General features: G+C 44.4%; 2 protein-coding genes across 4 annotated transcripts in view; both read left to right on the top strand.

The window, feature by feature from the left end:
* Positions 1-1299, top strand: part of COPG1 (coat protein complex I subunit gamma 1) — a 30288-nt gene extending 28989 nt beyond the window's left edge. The window contains exon 24 of the mRNA XM_077821155.1: positions 81-1299. Coding sequence (XP_077677281.1) covers positions 81-211 — 131 coding nt within the window. The 3' untranslated portion in view covers positions 212-1299. The remainder of the gene's footprint in view (positions 1-80) is intronic.
* A 1295-nt stretch (positions 1300-2594) lies between these two features.
* HMCES (5-hydroxymethylcytosine binding, ES cell specific) lies at positions 2595-13014 on the top strand. Of its 3 annotated transcripts, XM_077821787.1 has the most exons (8): positions 2640-2662; positions 3637-3790; positions 4128-4324; positions 6316-6459; positions 7632-7751; positions 8686-8846; positions 9491-9683; positions 11145-13014. In XM_077821787.1, exons 3-8 carry the CDS (start codon positions 4142-4144, stop codon positions 11346-11348), a joined length of 1005 nt encoding a protein of 334 aa, XP_077677913.1. In that variant the 5' UTR covers positions 2640-2662; positions 3637-3790; positions 4128-4141; the 3' UTR covers positions 11349-13014. The 3 variants fall into 3 exon arrangements, with proteins under 3 accessions (XP_077677912.1, XP_077677914.1, XP_077677913.1); XM_077821786.1 differs by lacking the exon at positions 3637-3790 and having other exon boundaries at positions 2595-2662; XM_077821788.1 differs by lacking the exons at positions 3637-3790; positions 7632-7751 and having other exon boundaries at positions 2595-2662.
* Positions 13015-14085: the final 1071 nt, after the last annotated feature.

Raw genomic sequence — 14085 nt, 5'->3', positions numbered from 1 at the left:
GAGTATCCTTAGAATTTGATGGATGAGCGAGTGGCATTCAAGCACTTTATTCTCTTCCCTCTTCTCTTCTCTGTTTCCAGGTGTGTTTCGGGGTGGCCATGACCTCTTGGTGCGTTCTCGTCTTGTCCTAACAGACATTGTAACAATGCAGGTCACAGCCCGCAGTGGAGAAGAGCTTCCTGTGGACGTAATCATGGCCTCGGTTGGCTAAACTATCTTTCTGAGACTGCACTCTGACATAAAGGGAGAATGCTCTTGGTTTTCTTGGTTCCCCTCTGTTCTGGACACTGAATTGGAATCACATTCACTACAGCAGCTTTTTATCATTAGTAAAACTAGGATAGTTATTTGGGTTTTTCTAAATAAAATTGTGGTGTTTTTATGCCCTGATAGGAGGTTTTAGGAAGCATTCAGTTTCACTTAAATCTATAAACCCCTCTGAAGAATCAGCCCATTTAGTACCAAGTTTCTGGACTCTGCAGTCTGGAGGTCCTGTGTTTCCAATGAAGCCTTTTTTAACCATTCCTATCATGGTAATGCTGTATCAAACCCATTAAGTCACTTGGAATCTGAAATTAGTGTGCTTTTAATTATCACTAATTTTGCTAGTATATTTGTCTTTAAAAGACCCTTAAAAACAGGACACGGTAAATAAATAAAATAATACTATTCCCTCTCCCGCAGGCTATAGAACTTGGCTGTCTTCCGCTATCATCTTCATGGAAAATGACAGGTTGATCTTCTCCCAGGGTACTTACCCTTCAACACAGTGGGTTGGGATTGGCTGGCTTGCAATTATATTCAGTCAAAGAATGGGAAATAAGTGCCTAGCTCTAGTTTTGCATAACCCTGTCAGAAGGAAATAGTCTCTATAAAGTGTAAATCAATTGAACACGCTGTCTGTGTATAACTGGTTTGGCTGTTCACATTCCCGTAGTTATCAGTAACTGGTTTTTCAGTTGTTCTTAGATCTAACCCTGAAAGCGTACTGTATAAGTGGTAGAGGATTATGTGATTTTTGGTGTGCTGTAAGTATCCTGAGGAAATGTGACCAGTTAGATTTTTGAATATGAAAGAAGCAATATGGTGATGTGTAACATCAAACAGCGTGTAATATATCAACCAGAGCTGTTGTCATTCCTCTCTGGAGTCATCATTTTGGTTAACTTGTGAGTTAAGGGGAAAACAGGAGAGATGTCTGCTTCTAGCATGTGTAATTGATCTTTGTTCTACTCTGCCTGTATTTTTTTATGCAAAGTGTCACCATATAATGTAACATTAAACAAAGTATTAAAAGATCCTGATGGAATTTACATAATTTATTATTGGCCTAATTGCACCAACTCATTCCTGCAAGACTGACAAGGCATGTGCAACTGGTAGGGAGATTGTCATAGACAATGCCGGTCTTGCATGCTTTAACAGAGTGATTATCTAGGGTAGCACCTATTTTTGTCATTGCCTCTTCTGTTCACTTCTCCCACCGCCCTATTGGAGGGGCTCACCATATCCTGTGCTAATACTCAAGGAGTTCTCCTTACTCATCACCTTCTGCATGAGCCTCCCACTTTTGTGTTTTTGTTTTAAACAAACCTTTGTCTCTCCTGGTCCTGAGGCTTTGGCCACTATAGGGCAACACATGCACCTGTGCAACCCACAGTGCTAGCCCTGAGGCTTCTGCAGTAGTCTGTCAGCTAGGAGAATGAACTCTGTGTCTCCTCTTACTAGAGTGGTCCTATTTCCCGTCTTGCAGCACTAGGGGAATTGCAGCAAAACACAAGGCTGAGTGGGTAGCTGACCACGTGTCCTGCGGACACAGACCCTGGCCATGAGCGGAGGCCATGGTTTGGTTGGGAAGGGTCTTTGCCAGAGATGTGCAGCTGACAGAAGGGCAGGGAGCCAGGAACACTCATTCCGCCAGCTCGGGCGGTTGATGATATGGCCTCACCAGCTCGGCCTGACTGAGGGGGTTACACGGTCCTTTGCACAGGGTGCCTGTGCAGAGCACGACTGGGGGCAGGTTTGTGACTGTCAAGTGCATCCCGGCTGTGCCCAGAGCCCCGCAGCGGAGCAGAGCTGGGGGCCTACAGCTGGAGAGAGAGAAGGCAGGTAGAGGTGCCTGTGCCCCTGTTTTCCCTCCCCGCCCTGGACAGCCCCCAAACGCGGCCCTTCCTCCAGCCCTAGGGTGACCAGATGTCCCGATTTTATAGGGACAGTCCCAATATTTGGGTATTTTTCTTATATAGGCTCCTATTAGCCCCCCTCCTCCCGATTTTTCACCTTTGCCGTCTAGTTCCCCCCTACCCGGCCCGGCAAAGCCCCAGCCCTCTCTGCGGCGGGCCCCGGCCCCGGGGAGTTGGGGCTGGGCCCGGGCCCGGGCCCGGGCCCGCGGGCAGGGAGAAGCCTGGCTGCGGCGGGGCTGCGCCCGCGCTCACCCCCTGGCGAGCGGAGCCAGCCGGGACCAGAGGCGCGCGCGCGCCCCGCTCCGTCGCCAGTCAGTGGAGCAGGCCGCGTGCCCGGGTCAGAGCCTGGCGGGGGCCGGCAGCACCCCCGTCACGTGCCCATCGCCGCCCACTCACAGACGGCGGCTGGGACCCGCCCCCCACCCCCCCCGGGCTGTTGGCGGCTGCAGCGGGCGGGCTGAGGTGTCGGTAACGGCCGGGTGAGCGGGAGCGGGACCCACCCTGGGCTGGGCGACGGAGCGGGCCCAATAGAAACTCACCATGGGGCCAGCATACCCCTGGGCAGCCCCCCTCCCCGCAGTCAGTCTCCCTCAGTCCCTGGGCGGGAAACCCCTCCTCCCGACAGCCCCTCACCAGAGACCCCCTCAGTCCCTGGGCGGGAACTCCCTCCCCTCCCGACAGTCCCTCACCGGAGACCCCCTCAGTCCCTGGGCGGGAACCGCCCCCCCCCGACAGTCCCTCACCGGAGACCCCCTCAGTCCCTGGGCGGGAACCGCCCCCCCTCCCGACAGCCCCTCACCGGAGACCCCCTCAGTCCCTGGGCGGGAACCGCCCCCCCTCCCGACAGCCCCTCACCGGCGACCCCCTCAGTCCCTGAGCGGGAACCCCCCCCCGACAGCCCCTCACCGGAGACCCCTCAGTCCCTGGGCAGAAACCCCCCCCCCAACAACCCCTCACCGGAGACCCCTGCAGCCTCCCTCCCCCGGAAGGGAGCTCTTCCAGCCCCTTTTCCCCCCACCAGGAAGCCCCACAGCTCCCAGGCAAGGAGCGCTGCAGCCCCCTTCCCAGCCAGGAACTCCCTTACAATTCCCCCTCCCCACACCAGCAACCCCTCTCAGTCCCCTGACCACCTCCCTCTGGGCAGCGGTCCCCAAATCCCTCTCTCTCTGGGCAGGGGACCCCCTTTTCCATGTTCCACCATGCAGGCCCTCAAATCACTCTTACAGTGAGAGACCCCAGTCCAACAACCAGTGACCCAGAGTAGAGATTCCCACTCCCCCTTTCCCAGAGCTGTGCTGCCTGGGGCCTCCCCTGACTTACTGGTTCCTGTAGATTGAGATGTATGGTTAAAGTAAATACAGGGGAACAAAGGGCTTCCCCCAGCCTGTGTCCAGGGGTCTGTTTCAGTGGACATAGTGGGCAGGAACACCAATCTGTCTTGTTTTTTTTCCAGGGCACCTATTTCTTCTATCTAAGCACCATGTAACAATTAAAGATAACTTTGAGCATGCGTCTTCCCAGCCTCCCTTGCTCCACTGAATATTACTCAACTGCAATCCTTAGTCATCCCACTGAAAGAAGTGTTAACATCATAGATGGGGGGAAAGGTATGGGGGAATGCCCATCGAACTACGTGGTGTGCATTAAATATGACACTTCAATCACTCGCTTCTTGTTCTCTCATCTGTTCATTGTATGTTTACTTAGATTATTTAAGTCTTAGTGGCTTTTTTACAATATCCAGCACACTTTTGGGCTCTGTAAATAATAAAGCCCTGACACTTTGCCATAGAGTGGACAAGGGGTTGAGTGGTAGGGGAAGACGTGCATGTAGTAAATAGCTCCTTTTGTGTCCAGTGTGAAGGTGAAATGTGTTCATGCTTTGTCACCTGAAATCAGATTTGAGGCCATTGTTCCACAGCATATAATGTCCTCTTCTTTTAGGAAACTTGTGAAGAATGTGTGGGCGCACGGCCTGCGCTCTGGGAGCAGATCGTATCCGTCGGGCCTGTGTGTACCGTGATAACCATGGTAGAACAAGACAACCTGAATGGAGAGATGCTGATAAATACAGCCCCTCCTACAACAAGAATCCCCAGTCCAACAGCCCTGTTCTGGTTTCCCGACGACACTTCGAGAAGGTAACCTTCAAGCAAAACAAAATACTTAGCACGCATTATGGTGCATCCTATACAATGACTTGTAGTTTGAAGGGAGCTAACTGTATATTTCACAACTGTACTTGACCAGTTTGATATAAATATCTTTATATTTTGGAGCATTACAGTTTTCGGTCTCTCCAAGCCTTAGTAGTTTAATTCTAGTTCTGTATTTCCAGACTCCTACTGCTAGTATGTGCTTTGCAGGAATTCATACTGACACTTCAGGCTTTTCAGTACACATGATTGCTGTATTAGTAGTGCCGTATGTGTTCCTACTTCTACAGTAAAAAGGTATTTTAAGTTCTGCTGAAATGTCAGGAATTAGGTATTTGTTACAACTACTTAGATTTGTAGAACCAGAAATGTTTAAAGGTGAAAATTAAAAATATTAACACTTTATCATTCTAACCCAATACACCTGCACAGCATTTGAAAACTACTTCCTCATTTACTTTTCTGCTTAAATACTATACTTAAAATTCCACAATTCTCCTGCAATAGCTGATGAGATCACAAAGCAGAAAAAGATGGTGCTTGAAACATATCTATTTATTATTTGTATTACTGTAGTGCTTAGGAGCCCCATTTATGGACCAGGACCCCATTATGCTAGGTGCTATACAAACATAGAACAAGAAAAGATGGTCCCTGTCCCAAGGAACTTACAATCAGTGTGTAAGACCAGAGACAACAGATGGGCGTAGGCAGACTGATGGAGGAGTACAAGGAAACAATGAGATGGTATTGGCCAGTATGATAGGTAGTGGTCTCAAGCATACCAGAGGCCTAACTATGAGCACAAGCAAACATCTGATCATACAGTTGTCTTTATTAAACTACTTTCCATGCTTATTCACTATTTGGGAACAGTGTGACACACTTTATTTACAATGTTGAAGCAGAAACAATTGGATTTGTGCTTTTCTTTGCTGCTTTCTATTCTGCTTGTAGGCCTGAAAGGTTTTACAAAACTCAAGGCCAATAGAAATGTTTCTGTGTAGTTTTGTTCATTGGGAACATTTTTTTTAACAAACCATTTTCCTGTGGTATTAGCCACCCAAACATTGCAGCTTTTGGCTGGCACCTGAGAATCAGAAAGTGAATTTGACTAGAAGCAGAAGTGAAACCCACAGTCTGTTTCCATTGTCCAAACTGAGAAAAAATGCAAAAATGTGAACAGTGAAAGTAAGTTAGACTTTAAAAATGATCAGATTATTAAAACAAAGTTATTGTTTGTAACATTTGTAAGAATTTTTTTTTTTTTTAAATAAAAAAGATTAAGGAACCTAACAATGTCCTTTTATAATTATTCATTACATTGGGGAAGGCCCTAAGATGATGATGTTGCTGGGACTTTTTTCGGTAGGACAGAATGTATAATATGCTTAGAGTGGAAGATCTCTGAATAGTATTAGTGAAGTAAAAATTGCAAATTTACTATTGTACGCAAATATTGTATTATATAGTGAATGTTCCTTATAACCAGTGGTGTTTATATTTATTTTTGAAAAATAGCCATATTGCATATTGCTGGGTCTGAAAATTAATCCCTTGCGTATTTTCAATGACTTTCTCATAGGAGTAATAATTACTGATTACTTTTGAATCATTTTTCGGTTGCAGTCACGTATCAGCACTGAGTATATTCTCACACCCATACAAAACAGAAGTGATAGAATTGCCAAGAAAAGTAACTAGCAGAACAGCAACTAAAAGTTTCTTTCTTGTCAGAAAGTAACCTTTCTTCTTAAAATGTAAGATATTACTTTAATAAGTTATCTGTAAGCTCCTCTTTTCTTGTTAGGCTCTCTGCCACTAGTTGTAGTGAGTGAGTTTGCTGTGATCTGTTGTAGTCTCCACTATATAATGGAGAAGGCAGAGAGCTACAATATGCTCTGATTACTTTGTAATTTGCTGTCTGCTCCTGTCTTGTGCACTGGCATGAGGTGCTTTTCTATTTTATGTGAAAGGATGCTGACTCTTCTGAGCGTGTCCTTGCGGCTATGCGCTGGGGACTGGTCCCAGCCTGGTTTAGAGAAGCTGACCCTTCCAAAATGCAGTATAAAACCTCCAACTGTTGCAGCGAAACCATGATGGAGAAACCCTCCTACAAGGTAAGTTTACAATATTATTGCTTTTAATGAGTCTTGAGAGAGGGAAGATTTTATAATCATCAGCTCCTAGCAGTGCTACTAATGACTTGTAAACCAGAGATCTAAGCCTCTTCCTAACAAGAATTGGCCACCACCACCCTGTTGCACAGAAAATAAATCCTTCTGAGTGACACACTGTAAAACCTAGCATCTCAGTTTCATTGAAACAGAAGAACCCAACAAACGATAGCTTTTCGCATGCTGTATTTGACCAGGTGGCCTTAAGATAACGTGCTATTTGGTTCAAGTACAGTTCAGGCTGGAGAAAACAAAGACATTGGTTCTATAGAAAGAAAGCTTTGGGAATAAAATACTACTTAAAATTAATAGAAAGCTTGTCTGTTAAGCCAATTGAGCAGCAGCACAAGGAGCTCCATAGGTAGACTTATCCTGCCCCCCTCAGCCGGTAGGTGGGTGTACTGTTTGGTGGGAGTCTATAAGAGGGGGTTCTGTCACGCTCTAAATTATGGAAGGTGAGAACATGAAGGATTATTTTGTCTTACTGCTCATAACCTTCAGTGAATTAGAGACTCTCAGAATTACCCTGAGTATTACTTGTAGAATACCTCCAACTTAATTTTGGTGTGTGGTGGGTAGTTAGGTGCCTATCTCCCATTGATATTAATGAAAGGGAGTAGACAGAGTGCCAATTACTACAGTGACATATTTAAAACTAAATCAGACTTCCTGAATGGAGTGGAATAGAATGACTAGATTTCCATCTTGTGCTAGTGTGGAGTTCTCATGCTGCCACCACCATGTATTAATGTATTTTAATTCTTAGGTGGTTATGGGACACTATCAGATTACTATGTATAAAACACATATACAGGAATTATCTACATAATAAGGCTCTAACTTCATCAAGAGCTTTTAATGGTGGCATAAACCCTGATAGCAGAGCATAGTTTTATGTGAACAGAACCCCAGTGTGGACCTACAGCTTTAATGTCTATGCATTTGAGGATCAGTTATAGAATACAAAAAGTGTTATAAAGAAATGTGTTCCCTATACTTCAACCATGGCCTTATCCTCCCCTCCTTCTCCCACTCCAACAACCCTTTTATTTTAATACCTTCCAAGCTGCCATCTGCTCTGATTTGTGACGTGGTCAAATCTTCTCTTTCCAAAGGGACCTCTGGTAAAGGGCAGGCGCTGTGTAGTGCTGGCAGATGGATTCTATGAATGGCAGCAGCACAATGGAAAGAAGCAGCCCTATTTCATTTACTTCCCACAGCCCAAGCAAGAAATGGTACTGGATTCCCAGCAACAATGTTGTTTTAATACTCAGCAATGAGATATAGCACTTTCTGATTTGAAAAGGCTTTAGAAATATTAATTAGTTGTCACTTATCCTGAAGAAAAACATGTTTATTTTATAAATTCCTGCTCACTCCAGCTGTGTTCATGATTGAGGTTCAGGCATAGGATATTGGAAGCAGTGCAGCTTAAATATATGGTGAGGCCTAACTTCCAGGCAGGTGGAAAGAGGGCTTTGGCAGTGATGGAAGATGTCCCGCTGTCACGTAGTCATCCCCTGTATATTAAAGCCCTGAAATGCAGAAAGATTAGCTTCTCTTATGTTTGGAACTGTTGCTGTAATATGTGATGGTACACCCAAAGCTGCAGTCTGTGCATGGCCTTTTGATCTACAGTGTGCTTCCCATCACTCTTCTGACGGAAGGCTTGATCCTTAGAAGTGCTGAGCACAAAGAGCTCCCATTGAAGTCAATGGCCCTTGGTAAAATTTCACAGAACAGAGTTCTGAATAATCTCAGAAACTCTTTTCGGCCTGTTGTGCTTTCGTTATTTATTTTTTCATGGAAATGTAATCTGTTACATCGAAGATCTTATCTGCTACTGTTGCTTATCCTTTCTCATCTCCTGTGACCTCACAATCATTTCCAAAGTAACAGTGTACAATGCACAGGTGGAGAATATGACTTTGAGAGGGGGGAAAAGTATCAATGCAAGATGAAGTTCCTAATAAAGTTTTTGTGTAAACAGCCCTAGAAATAGGGAAGAGTAATTAAAATAGCAGATGAGGCATGGGTAGCTGAACTACACTGGTTTTGTGTGTTTTCTGTGAGGCATCAGATAGCCTTTAAATATCTTTGTATTGAAATTACATAATATAGGAAGGAGATTAGGAAAGATTGTGATCATTCTGTATCTTTATTTTCCAGGCAGATGGGAAGGATGATGATGAAGAGTGGAAAGGCTGGAGGTTACTCACCATGGCTGGGATTTTCGATTGCTGGGAGCCCCCTGATGGAGGGGATGCATTATACACCTACACCATTATCACAGTAGATGCGTCTAAAGGCTTAAGTGATATCCATAACAGGCAAGTGAGAATGACTGGCTGTGGATTGTAAAGTTTAGGGGGGCAGAGATTAGTGGCGAGTGTGTGGCAGAAAACCTTCCTTTTACTTCTGTGCTGTGTGGAGCAGGTAGTGTGACTGTATTCCCCTACATACATAGCCTTGGTGGCCAAGAACATATAGGCCAGAAATTCTTCCATGCTCTTTCTACCTGATCCCCCTAGAGAAGTACATTAGAACATTACTGACTTTTTTCAGGTCACTGAATCTTGCCCTTGCCATAAATCACTGTGTTTGGCTCCTTGCTGGTAGCAATAAGAATTAAATTGCTCATAGGCCTGCCTAGTGATTGACAGACCCTTTGCCTCCTCTGGGGAAGCAGGCTGCTTTGGTGAAGTTAGTACACTGTTTGCCTCAAAGAAAAACATTGTATTGCTTAGTCCTTTCCTCACGTCTTCAGAAATTAGGTCTGTGTGCCTTCAAGCCAGTTGTTAACGTGCTAATAGTTATTGCCAACACAGTGTATCCCCAGATAGCTGGAATCTGGATTATGTTAATTCTGGATCTTAGTTTGGCTTTCACCCAAATCACTCAGTCCTGCCACGTGGCGGATAAGTTGTGTGTCTCTATGTGGACTTAAGATTTCTGCATCTCCTCCCATGTTTAGGATGCCAGCTATCCTGGATGGGGATGAGGCCGTCAGGAAATGGTTGGACTTTACAGAGGTATCAACACAGGAAGCCCTTAGGCTCATCCACTCCACAGAGAACATTGCTTTCCACCCGGTTTCCACTATAGTAAACAATTCCAGAAACAATACACCAGAATGCCTCGCTCCCATTGGGTTGGGACCAAAGACGGTGAGATCTGGTGGTTGACACAAATCACACTTCCCTCCATAATACTGTTTAATAATAATAAATAGAATAGTACTTTGTCCTCTGTCTAACTTTGTAGCTGAGGGTTTTGCTGCTCTTTACAAACATTAATGAATTAATCCTGCCCGCGAGGTAGATAATTTATACCCATTTTCATAGATGCATAGATTGTTCAGCCTGGAAGGGCCTTTTACAGAGGAGAAAATGGAGGCTGTAGACTCAGGGCCAGATTTAGGGGCAGGTGACTCAGGCGACCCCCTGGGGTGCCAGGCTTAGGGGGCACCAGGCTTGGGGGTGCTGTTTTTGTTGTTAGTGACAAAAGGGAAAATAGAATGTTTGAAGTAAAATGTAAATACAGATTGCAGATCCTAGCATGCAAATTTATTATCTTATATGACAGGATGAATCATGCATGCGAATCATGCATGCAAATCATGCATCAAAGTTGTGAAATGGGCTACAAATGCAATAAAAAATAAGGTAGTCAAAAGTTTAACAAATGGGGTGGGGCATGCCACAGAATATAAGAGAATAAATCACATGTTTTGTTTAGCTGTTTATTAGCGGCTGGCAGCTCACTCAGTGCCTGAGGATGAGAGGTAGATTATGCCATGTAAGATTCTTGATCTACCCCTTCTAACTGATTCAGGATGGCTCTGAGAGACTCCCAAATAAGGGAGTGTTATGTACTCCTCATAACACAAGAACTAGGGGTCACCAAATGAAATTAATAGGCAGCAGGTTTAGAACAAATAAAAGGAAGTATTTTTTCACACAACACACAGTCAACCTGTGGAACTCCTTGCCAGAGGATGTTGTGAATGCCAAGTCTATAACACGGTTCAAAAAAAACCTAGATAAGTTCATGGAGGATAGGTCCATCAATGGCTATTAGCCAGGATGGACAGGGATGATGTTCCTAGCCTCTGTTTGTTAGAAGTTGGGAATGGGTGACAGGGGACGGATCACCCGTTCTGTTCATTCCCTCTGTGGCACCTGGCATTGGCCACTGTCAGAAGACAGGATACTGGGCTAGATGGATCTATGATCTGACCTGGTATGGCTGTTCTTATGTTCCCAAAGGTAGCCATCCATCCTCAGTTGGAGAGAGGGTCACTGCAGTGAAGGCCCCTCAAGGATTCCCATTCCTTTTCCTGCTCTTCCAGAAATAAACCATGATGTATAGTGTCGGGATCACTCTGCTTAATATGGTATATTCTTTCCTGAATGGCATTTAGGATTAATCCGACTGGGACTTCCACGGGAACTTTCTGCAAGGCTGTGTAACTGTAGGGAGTGATGCTGCTGCTGCATCTTCCCCATTCTGAAACTGGACCCAGCTCATTGACTTGGTACCCATGTGGGCATTTTCTGATGTGCCTTGCATATATGACCAGCTATTTCTGTGGTTCTTATTTTTCTTATTGTAATTTGTCCTCACAGGAAACCAAAGTCAGCACTAGCAGCAAAATGATGTTGGATTGGGTGAAAAACAAGTCTCCCAAGAAAGAGGAAGGTGATTTGCCCAGATGGTCCAGCCAGTTCATTCAAATTGCTGCACCCAAGAGAACCAGTGCAGGCTTAATGCACCAGTGGCTGAAGAAGGAAGAGGGGGATCCTTGTGCAAAGAAGCCCAAAACTCAATGAACTGACTTTCAGTTCTGAGTTCCTAAGTAGATGCAGCGTGTTAGCTTGTTAGATCCTGCAGACTGGTACTGAGACTCCTGTGACCTGTTGCATTGAGCATTTTAACGTGATCTCTTTAGCACTGATGTGATTTTGTAGCTTGTTGCCCTTCTTGTGCTGATGGTTTACTGATTCAGGAGAGCAGTGTTTGGTTTTTAAAACTTTCTTTCTTGTCTTCCACTAGCAGGGACATAGATTTAATGTGCAATGCTCACCTCCCACCAACTTTTTCACTGCAACCCAGTGGTTGGCACTGACCTGCCTTGGGAATGTCTATGGATCAAATACATGTGAGAGAGGCACTTAAATGCAATCCATGCTCTTCCCATTGGGTGAGGAACAGAAAAACTGCATGGAATTCTTTCCTGTCATTGTATTCAGCTGGTTCTCCTGTGTGTTAATTCTCCTAGATAGTCTGTTCTATACAGATTATTTTGGACACTTTTGATGCTTGAGAACTTCTGCAGCTGAAAAATGAAAAAAAGAACCTATGTTAAACTAGAATTTAAATCAGAGACAGAGACCCATTCCCAAGGCCAGGAAATTCTGGGCTAACACTGCCTTGCTTTGTGTCGGCACAGCAACATGTATGGGCCTCTGCATAAGGGTTCCAGAACAGTGGGATCCTGATGTCATATGCGGAAAGGAGGATGTTCAGGATCCTGGAAGCAAGTGCCATAGGTACAGGTGCCTTTTAAAACTGAGGAAGCATTCTATTATGGAAATGGGGAGGGGTATGAGTAAGAGAGAAATGCCTTGTTAAGTCAGTTTTGCTGGTGAAAGCTAAAAAGTGGCCTTACCTTTAAATTCTTTTCCATGCTCATTGTCTGTCCCATTTCTGACAGGCTGACCTGCCTTTAAGGAGTCTGTGTGCTATTGTCAAGGGCTGCTTTGAAAACCATTCCCCAGTGGTATTATAATATTATGGAAGCCACTAGAAATATCCCCTCAAATTTCCCACTGTTACAATGTAGTTATAATGTAGGCATGAATCAGTATTTTAACCAGTGTTGTCTAACCTTGCTCAGAGCAGGGTTAGATGACACAATGGTAAAAATGGCAGCATATTGTCTACACCAGACCTCACATTGACAGTAGCAACACTGGTAAATTTAAAGAGAAAGTCCTGATATTCAGAAGTGCTGAGCACCCACAGCTCCAAATGAAGTCAATAGAAGCTGCAGGTACTCAGTACTACTGAAAAACAAGCTTTAATGTGTTGGCATGACCTTAGAGAGCAGGTTCCTGGGAATTACTGGGTTTAATCTGTCTTCTGTGGCAGCCATAACTCTTAGCTTTATTATTTTTTGTGGGGAGTGGTGTGGGAAAACTTGTCTTGGCCATAGTGTTTGTGCAATCTTTTTGTTAATAGGATTTTAAGATTTAGAGAGTATTTTCTGAATCCTTGATCCAGAGAGGGAACAATCACTCGTTTGAGTAGGTAGATCACTGGACTGTCACTAAAGTACAAAAGTATTTTTTTGTCTTTGGTCTGGGACTTGAACAAACAGTGAGAGTCAAATGTTAGAGCAAAGACCTTAGCATGTGGGTGCTCTCTGGAGAGCATCACTTATTTGTGTTTGAAATAGTAGTTTGTAGAAAATAAAAAGCGATCAGTTGGCTTGTTGTGATGTGTCCTTGTGTGTATCTGTCTCTCTATACTTGTTATCAATCCATAATCATCCACTCCACAAGCAATGTGAATAATGTGTCTTCCTTACCCTTGCAAAAAGAGACTTCATAGAGTACAGTGAGCTGTAAGACTTTTGGCTGGCTAAAGTTCCTGAAGAGGTAAGAGTTTATTTACAAATTAAAATATTCTCAGAAGGCAGATTGATGGCTCCACTCAGAAATGATTTGTTCTAAGGGAGCTCCATAGATGCTTCTTAGCTGCTGTGGAGAGTTTTGAGGGATGGGCGGTTGAGCAGCAGCCTTTGGAGTGTCGAACAGGAGTATGGTAAGATACCATTAAATGGGGGAGAACCAAATCCATACGGCAAGGAAATGAGTTCTTTTAAAGATATCAAACTGTATCCCAAGATATATCAGAACCTTACGGTAACCCGTTACATTACATTCATTGGGAAATGCTCCATTGAGCCCCATTTCTGACACCTTGGAGGAGCTAGGGAATGTCTCCTGCTAGCTGATCGGTAGTTTGGGTGGATTTAGGGTTTCCCCTTGTCTATGCTTAATGTAAACTATCCAGAAACAGTTTTGCAGTCTATTTCCCTATTACTGCCATCATTAATCTTTCAAGACAAAATAATGTATTATCTAATTTCAGTCCCATTCCAGACTCTGGAAGAATCAGAGGGCTGGATTTGTGGTCCCTGAAACTCTTGTCTCAGCACCATCTATGTGCTTCAGCAAGCAACATGCAGAAAGTGAGAAATAGATTTCTTCCCGTGCCAAGTCATTTCTTCTCTCAGCAGAATGATTTCGCTGCCCCTCTTCAGTGTAGTGCCTGTAGACAGCAACCATTACAGAACAGACTCTACAAAAAGTCACAAGCATGCATTTAATTGTTGTAAAACTCACTGTTGCTACTATGGAGGGAGGCATGAGGTGAATATAGACCTGGCAATCAGGAATACCTGAATTCTAATCCTCTTCCTAATACTCTTTTATTGCCTTGGGCCACTCATAATCCCTCTCTGCCTCAATTTTCCCATCTGTAAAATGCGGAATAATCCTT

Source organism: Eretmochelys imbricata, chromosome 7 (genome assembly GCF_965152235.1).
Source record: "Eretmochelys imbricata isolate rEreImb1 chromosome 7, rEreImb1.hap1, whole genome shotgun sequence".
NCBI lineage: Eukaryota > Metazoa > Chordata > Testudines > Cheloniidae > Eretmochelys > Eretmochelys imbricata.
This window is presented reverse-complemented; position numbering and strand designations above follow the sequence as displayed.